The sequence below is a fragment of the Nicotiana attenuata genome, chromosome 12 (genome assembly GCF_001879085.1).
Source record: "Nicotiana attenuata strain UT chromosome 12, NIATTr2, whole genome shotgun sequence".
NCBI lineage: Eukaryota > Viridiplantae > Streptophyta > Magnoliopsida > Solanales > Solanaceae > Nicotiana > Nicotiana attenuata.
The window spans coordinates 44,877,804-44,887,018 of NC_032000.1; the positions used below are offsets into that span (position 1 = coordinate 44,877,804).

The 9,215-nt window shown below is 36.6% G+C and overlaps 1 protein-coding gene across 1 annotated transcript; it reads left to right on the forward strand.

Annotated features, from left to right (window-relative positions):
- On the forward strand, positions 4,496 to 9,009 carry LOC109236082. Its single transcript, XM_019402305.1, has 9 exons — positions 4,496 to 4,674; positions 4,783 to 5,554; positions 5,665 to 5,853; positions 5,950 to 6,141; positions 6,465 to 7,121; positions 7,212 to 7,477; positions 7,680 to 7,800; positions 7,949 to 8,061; positions 8,160 to 9,009. The coding sequence occupies exons 1-9, from the start codon at positions 4,496 to 4,498 to the stop codon at positions 9,007 to 9,009; spliced, it is 3,339 nt and encodes a 1,112-aa protein (XP_019257850.1).

Sequence of the window (9,215 nt, forward strand, 5' to 3'; positions counted from 1 at the left end):
GCCTCCTCTGTCTCTTCTATGTCTAACAGGAGCATTGGGGAATTTGTCTAAAATTGGAACTCTTTTAGGGTTAGGGTTTGGAGACGCCATTGTTGAGCAAAGATGAATCGAAGGAGAGCAAAAGTAAGGAAGAAAAACGTTTGCTAAAGATTTATGGAGAAGAGGACAAAGGAAGAAAAGGTTAAGTATGTATATGATGGCAACCGTCAAAATTAGAAGAGTAATGATGGAAAGCCTATAATAAAGGCAACTATCACTTCGTGAATAGTGGGATTAACGAAACCTTGAAAAAGGGTGCAAAATAGCAGGATCAATCAAAAGGTGACACATGGACAGAACATTAAATGGAAAAGACAATTGAGACAACAATATTGTCATACGCATTGATTATGACAAAAATTCCTTTTTTACGAAGGTCCACTTCCCAATTATTTAATTGATAAATAAATGGAAAGTGGGGGGACTATCTGTATTGGAAAAAAGTTGAATTTATATTGAAGATGACGTGGCGTGACACGTGGATTGGACAAGTGGTCAAAGCGTAACAATTGGGAAAAAGGTACGGGAAATGACAGGTACGGGAAGAAGAAGTGAAATAGGCACGAGAAGCAGTTTAGACACGAGTCTCGTACCAATTCAAAGTCATTTAAAGCCAGTGGGTCGAAAGGCATTGAAGACATGAATTCGAAGACAAAAAGGAGTCCAAATTCAGTATTAAATACCTGATACGTTAGAAAATTGGTATTTAATAGGAATGATTGTGTAACGGCTCATTTAATGTCATTTATTGTCCATAATTGTCTCATTAAAGCTTAGGTTTTATTCCTTTACCTAGAATTAACTATAAAAGGAGGAAGTTGTATTGGGAAAAGGGCATCATTGACATCATACTGAAATAAAAAATTTGTTTACTGCTTTATTATTATTCTCAGAAAGCCTATTATTTTTTTTTTCGGTCTCTTGGTTATCAGTAACCCGATTTTTCATCTCAAATTCTAGTTTTATCCAAAATATTATTTCTTTGGTGAAACAATGGGTGCATGTGGGGGTAATGATTGGGATGATGGATTTCGGCGGGTGGCATGGCAGTTGTTGTAACAGGTATTGATATTTTAACTGGGGGTGTGTCTATAGTGTTAGGCTGTGTATAGAGTTCAGGGTGGTCAGTTGGAGTGGTATAGGCAAATCTATTGGATAGAGAAATGGTATTTTGTGGGCTAGGTTTAGTGGTCTGGGTTGGAAGGGTGGTTTTATTTGGAGAAATGTATTGTTTATTAGTTGGATTACGTGTAGGTTTTGTATAGAAAACTGTTTTTCATTCATCTTTGGTAGGCGATGGTGGTGTAGGGTTCGAAGACTTTGGGAATGTAGTTTGATTAGCAGTGTGTGTTTTAGGTGTGATATTTAGACAGTGAGAATTAGTATGACCTAAGCATCCACAAGCGGTGTGATCCTAATAACACATTTTTTGGTAACGGTGTATCAAGTGGTGCGAGGATGCAAAGACATGTGTAACGACCTCTAGTTGCATGAACTGTGCATGTGTCTATTTTTAACAGGGTACGAATACAAGTAGCAATTTTTTTGAGAATTTCCAAGTGGGTAATTCTTGTAAATGAATCCATATAGTAGATAAGCTAAGATTAGCAGTAGCCGGATTAAACTTTGGCTCCCATCGCCAAATAGTAAGGTATTGGGATCCAATAAACAATGTGGAGGATGTTGTTGCAGTTAATAGGATTTGTTGTTTTTAGTAAATAATAGTCATAGCCTAAATCAATGAGAATAAGAGGTTCATTGAGTTTTCAAAGTTGTTCTATTTTGTGTTTTAGAAGATGGTAAGGAGTTTTTTTGCTAAGTAATTTTATAATAAGAGCTTGATTCCACGGGCGATAGAGTCGAGATTTGTCACTCTGGGTGAGGGGAATAAAATGGGGATGGTTTGTTTTGTTTTCTGTTTCATCCTCTAATGTAAGTTTGGTAAGGAAATTGGTGTCAAAATCAGTAGGCATAGAGGATGGTTGGGGAAAGAGTTTATCACGAAAACTTACTTGTTCATATGAGGATTGGTTTGTTATTGGCTGTGAAGACTTTGATTTACGAGTGCTACGATCTAACTGGTCCATTTCTTCCTCTGTCATTTGCTGGTCGTCCTTTGCTTGCATGTTATTTATTGGTAAGGGAGTGTGATGAGTCCTTGTTCATATGAGGATTGGTTTGTTCCTTTATAAAATTAGCTATATAGGATAGGTCAATATTAATAACTCTTGCACTTTTTTCTGTAATTTTTTTATTCTTATAGAGCATATATATATATATATATATATATATATATATATATATATATATATATATATATATATATAAAAAAAGCTATTTTTTATTTATATTAGAGGGATGTATTTCATGCATAAAAAAGGAATTTAAAACAAAAATATACAAAGAAGAAAAATACGAAGAGATAAATGATTGTACTATGAATATGAGGATAATAGCATTATATATATATATATATATATAAAAGCTATTTTTTATTTATATTGTTTATTACCGACCGACTTCGATCGGTAATATTATTAACTTTATATTTTAATTATTTTAAATTATTTTTCTGACCGAGCTCGGTCGAAAATATTTAATTATAACTTATCGATTGGTAAATTAAATATATATAATTTTTGTTATATTAAAAACCAATTGCCTTGGGCGGGAAATTATAATTTCAAATTTTCCAACCGAAATCGGTTGGAAATTTTGAAAAATTTTAATAAAAATTATTTTTGTAGATTATATACAAGTATGACCAGGTCTTGGTCAAATATTGACCAATTACCAACAGAAATCGATCGGAATTTTTTTTTTTTGCTGTGGGACCACTATTTCCTTTGTCAGAAATATTTTCGTTGACTTTTGCGATCAGTTTACTTAATTTTTCCGACCGACTTCGGTTGATATGCTTTGGGCGAAATATGTCAGTTATAGTGTGTCCTGATATTTCCCAGCCTCTGCAAATGCATCTCTCCATCTTTGTACCTTCTCCATATCATCTTTATACTTTTTCTCATATTTGGAAAATGATTTAGCGAAAGGGGGATTTTGATGGCGTACATCTGATGGACTAACAATCATAAAAGATTGGGTGGTCCAATTCATTTTTGCACTAGATGATGTGTTCAAGCTCATCTAAACACACCATCTTGAGGATGCATAGCTTTTGGAAAAGATCACGACCGCATATCTGGACTCTTCTATGGCTTTTAAAAGTTCAACAGAAATTGATTTTCCCGTTTCCAGGCGCTCATCGTCTTTAAAAGCATGGATTCCTCTCTATTCTAGAGCATTATAGAGATGACTCACATCGTCGATTCAGAAGAAAACCTAACAGCTAAAAGCACTTTGTTAGAGAAATCGAACAAGCGATTTAGTTAGACTAAGTTTATAGTATCACATTACTCGGACAACTAACCTTCAATTTCCTGTAAAAATGCAAAGAATGAAAAGCTCACCCATATTAATTCATATTCAGTAAGTAGTACAGACCAACGAAATTTTGGGGGAAGAAGAAGAAGAAGACAGAACGGGGACGGGAGTCGAAAGTACAGATTTTTATATTTATTGCTCAAAAGTTTTTTTCTTTTTTTTGGGATTATTTGGACTTACACTACCGTCCACGTGTATTAGTTTATTTTTCCACATCATGTGCGAACAACACTACAATAACAACAACAATAACAAGCTTAGTAAATTTTCACACGGGGGAGGTAATCCAGTAGAAAATAGAAAAATTATTTCCGGTAGAAAAAATATAGAAGTAAAACGGATAAAAATGCTCAAAAAAAGGTAAAAGCGGGAAATCAATAGATCAGCCCTTAATTAGATATGAGGTGTCGACAAAGATTTAGACAAATTCAGAAAGTTGCCTATGTATTTCACCTCTTTTTTCCTTTTCCAACGACTCAATAAGGCGTATATAATTGAACCTACGTTGCATACGTATAATTTATTTAAGAAGATAGTGAAAACTGTACGTATAGTTTAAGTCAAAATATCTAATAAGTAAAAATTTCTACAACAACAACAACATACCCAATATTATCCACTGTTGAGGAATGTATTGATACAGGACAAGTACTTAGTGTTAGTTAGTTGTTATTTATAAACCATAGTTAGCTAACTAGAGTACATACTAGTAACTATAGTTGAGTTAGAGATTAGTTAGTATAAATACATGTTAGTCGGTTAGTTGTTCGAGATGTACAGTAAATTTCTCAATGGAACAGTGAGCTTTCCATTTCCAGTTCTTCTCCTCTCGTCTTCATCTTTCTATTCTTCTAGATCTGAATTGCAAGTTAGCTGAATTCATCAAATTGACATGGTATCAGAGCAGATAATCGATCGAATCTAGGGTTCTTCACTGTGAATTTGCTGAAGAACGAGAGATACATCGACCTTCTGTCTATCCTCTGTTGTTGTTCAAAAACCCTAATTTTTTTCAATGGCGGTTGATGAAGTTGCTGATCAAAGCTCAATTGTGATTGATCACAATCATCCTCTATATTTGCATCCATCCGATACACCTGGAGCGTTATCATTAGGTTTCCAGTTGATCGGAATGGAGAATTACACTATGTGGAGCCAAGCTATGGAGGTTTCACTGTTGACTCGCAACAAACTGTGATTTGTTGATGGAACCATTACACGCGACACCTATGGAGATAAGTATGCTAACCTTTGGGATCGATGTAATGCTATAGTGAAATCATGGATTATGCATAATGTTAGCCGTGATTTGTTGAGTGGTGTTCTGTTTCGCTCAAATGCATGTGCAATTTGGGCTGATCTGCGTGAACGTTTTGATAAGGTGAATGTTTCACGCATGTATTATCTTCACAAAGAAATTTTCACATTAACTCAAGGAATGTCTAGTGTGTCTGTGTATTACTCTAAACTGAAGGATCTTTGGGATGAATATGATTCGATAATGCCACCTCTTACTTGCTGTGATAAGTCTAAAAAATTTGTAGATCATCAACAATATCAGCGACTATGGCATTTTCTGATGGGACTTAATGATAGTTACAGCCAAGCCCGTAGTCAAATTCTTATGAAGTCTAAAATTCCCACTGTTAATCAAGCATATGCAATGATTCTGCAAGATGAAAGTCAAAAAATTATAGCTGGTAATAGTTCATATGTTCCTGATTCCTCAGATCTCACAACCTTGTACTCATCAAAAGTGGGGCAAAAGATGAAGAAAAACTACAATTTGGAGTGTGACTATTGTAATATGAAAGGGCATACAAAAGATAACTGCTACAAATTATTGAGGTGTGAATATTGCAACATGAAAGGGCATTTGAAGACAAACTGTTACAAGTTGAATGGCTACCCTGCAGATTTTAAGCCAAAGAGGAAGGCAAATATGACCAGTAGTCTTCCAAGCCAAGGTACTTATAACTCATCAGATGGAATGTCGACTAAATCACAGAATTATGGTCAACAAGGCCTTGGACAAGGACAACAGCTAGGGCAACAACAGTATGCATCAGCACCGGTCTTTACACCTGAGCAATATCAACAAATCCTTATTATGCTGAATAAACACATGTCTCAGAATCTCCTGCTTGTGCACATATAGCAGGTAATGTTTCATATGTTCAACAGTCTGATGAAAAGTGGATCGTAGATACTGGGGCCACTAATCACATGGTTGGTAACCAAGATACTTTACATGAGAAAGTGACAACAGGAAATGCAGGTAGTGTACAGCTTCCTACAGGTGATTTAGCTAAAGTGTCTCATGTTGGAAGTTGCCAACTGAATGGAGGAGAAACTATTACAGGTGTCTTATGTGTGCCAGCATTCAAGTTTAACCTATTGTCTGTGTCTCAATTGACAAAGGCCCTTAAATGTTGTGCAGCTTTTTATCTTGATTTCTGTATTTTACAGGATCTCTTCACTGGGAAGGTGAAGGAGATTAGTAAGAAGGAAGGGGAACTCTATGTGCTTCATACACAAAGAAGATTAAAGAATCCAGCTAAGTCATTTACAGTAGTAAGAGATGATACTGAGTTGTGGCATATGAGGCTGGGACATGTTCCAGTTTCAGTCATTAAGAAGTTGCCTAGTTTCACTGCTATAGTACTAGAATAAGCCATTGTGACATTTGTCCATTGGCAAGACAAGCTAGAATTCCATTTCCTATAAGTACTACTAGAGCAGTAGATTGTTTTGATTTACTGCATATGGATGTATGGGGGCCTTACAAAGCTTTAACTCATAATGGAAAAAGGTTTTTTCTCACAATTGTAGATGATTGCTCTCGATGGACTTGGGTTTTTCTATTGCATCTTAAATCTGATGTAGTTACAGTACTCAAGCACTTCATTACTATGGTTAGAACACAGTTCGGCAAGATGATAAAATGTTTTAGATCTGATAATGGCACATAATTTTTTAATCAGAGTTGCAATGAATTATTCTCAGTGCATGGCATTGTGCATCAAAGTTCTTGTCTATACACTCCACAACAAAATGGAGTTGTGGAACGAAGACATAGACATATCTTGGAGACAGAAAGGGCTATAAGGTTTCAAGGTCACTTGCCTATTCGATTCTGGGGGGAATGTGTGGAGGCAGCAGTGTATATCATCAACAAGATACCCTCTACTATTCTGAACAACAGATCACCATTTGAAATGTTGTTTGGCAGACAAGCTTCTATATCTCATATGAGGGTTCTAAAATGTTTATGCTTTGCTACTAATTTAGTGAAGGGAGACAAATTTGGTCCTCGTGCAATAAAGTCTGTATTTCTGGGCTATTCTCCTACACAGAAGGGCTACAAGTTATATAACATTGAGCAAAGATCTATATTTGTGAGCAGGGATGTAGTTTTTCATGAAGATGTGTATCCTTTCCAATATAATACTGAAGATTTCAGAGTATTCTCTCAATCAACTTCCATAGTCAACAATGATTGTCTGCTGTCACCTATTGGTAGTACGGGTGATGAGTCGTTTGAGACTGCTCATATTGACACAACAGCTAATGTTCCTGCGCATGAGATGCATGCCACATCATCCTCTATTCCCAGCAATGCAGAAGAGGGTACCATTTCTGTTTCATAGATACAGGCACCAACTATTGGAAATTAGGCATCTGTGGCATCTGATGTGAGACAAAGTGAATCACCCATTGTTTGTAATCAGAGAAAGTCTGGTAGGACCACTAGACCCCCCATTTGGCTCAAAGACTACATTAGACCTCAAAGAGGATCCGGTTCTGCAAATCATTGTTTATATCCAATCAGTGATGTTATACACTATGATGGCCTTTCAGCCAAATATCAAGCCTATGTTGCTAAGGTTTCTTCAGAAACTGAACCCACATCTTATTATGAAGCAGCCAACGATGTGAGATGGATTGAAGAAATGAAAGCAGAGATTCAAGCTCTAGAGACAATCACACATGGGAAGTAGTAACCCTACCTCATGGCAAGAAGGAAATTGGTTGTAAATGGGTCTATAAGATCAAATATACAGCTTCTGGAGATATAGAATGGTTCAAGGCTCGCTTGGTGGCAAAAGGGTATAGTCAGAAGGAAGGCTTGGATTATCAAGAGACCTTTTCAACTGTAGTGAAAATGGTCACATTTAGGTCTGTGATTGCTATTGCAGCTGCAAAGGTTGGGTTTTGCATCAAATGGATGTATATAATGCTTTGTTGCAAGGAGATTTGGAAGAGGAAGTATATATGGATCTACCTCAGGGTTTCTCACATTCAGCAGGAAAGACACAAGTTTGTCGACTACACAAGTCTCTTTATGGGCTTAAACAGGCTTCACGCCAATGGAACATCAAGTTAACCATAGCTCTTCTTCAGTCCGGATTCAAACAAAGTCATCTTGATTATTCCTTGTTCACCAAACATATCAATGGGAGAATAGTCATCATCGTATGTAGATGACTTGCTCATCACTGGAGATGATGCTGTTCTTATATCAGACACCAAAGGTACACTTGATCAAAATTTCAAAATCAAAGATTTGGGGGAGCTCAAGTATTTTTTGGGCATTGAGTTTGCAAGAAGTAAGGATGGGATTTTGTTACATCAAAGGAAATATTCCCTCGAACTTATCTCTAATGTTGGTTTGGTAGGGGCAAAACCTGTAGGGGTCCTGTTGAGGTGAATCAGAAGTTAACCACGGCTGAATTTGATCATCAATTTGGACTTACCAATGATACTTTGCTTGCTGATCCTGGAGCCTATCAGAGATTGATTGGTAGGCTACTTTACCTAACTATTACTAGGCCAGATATCTCCTTTGTTGTGCAATGTTTGAGCCAATTCATGCATGCTCCTAAGACATCGCACCTTGAAGCTGCCTTAAGAGTGATCAGATATTTGAAGAAGAATCTTGGTCTGGGAATCCTTATGTCATCTACTGGTTCTAACAAGTTGCAAGCTTATTGTGATGCTGATTGGGCCTCTTGCCCAAATACAAGGAAGCCAGTGACTGATTATATGGTCACACTTGGTGATTCTCTCATCTCTTGGAAATCCAAGAAGCAAAATACTATCTCTCGTAGTTCAGCTGAAGCAGAGTACATGAGTTTGGCATCAACTGTGGCAGAGATAGTATGGTTGGTTGGTCTGTTCAGTGAGTTGGGAGTATCTCTCACTTTGCCTATTCCACTCTATTGTGACAGTAAATCTGCCATGCAAATTGTTGCGAATCCAGTTTTTCATGAAAGGACTAAACACATTGATATTGATTGCCATTTCATTCGTGAGAAGGTACAGCAGGGATTGGTTGAAACTGTGTATCTGCCTTCTGCTGAGCAATCAGCTGATCTATTGACAAAGGGGTTAAGTTGCATTCAGCATGAGCATTTGTTATCCAAGCTAGGCCTAAAGAACATTTTCCTTAGACCTAGCTTGAGGGGGGTGTTGAGGAATGTATTGATACAGGACAAGTACTTAGTGTTAGTTAGTTGTTATTTATAAACCATAGTTAGCTAACTAGAGTACATACTAGTAACTATAGTTGAGTTAGAGATTAGTTAGTATAAATACATGTTAGTCGGTTAGTTGTTAGAGATGTACAGTAAATTTCTCAATGGAACAGTGAGCTTTCCATTTCCAGTTCTTCTCCTCTCGTCTTCATCTTTCTATTCTTCTAGATCTGAATTGCAAGTTAACTGAATTCATCA

Coding starts and splice junctions, on each gene's coding strand:
- LOC109236082 (XM_019402305.1), top strand. CDS start 4,496: ATGGCGGTTGATGAAGTTGCTGATCAAAGCTCAATTGTGATTGATCAC. Junction 5,555..5,664: donor AACAGTATGCATCAGCACCG/GTCTTTACACCT, acceptor TATGTTCAACAG/TCTGATGAAAAGTGGATCGT. Junction 6,142..6,464: donor TGCCTAGTTTCACTGCTATA/GTACTAGAATAA, acceptor TTTTTTAATCAG/AGTTGCAATGAATTATTCTC.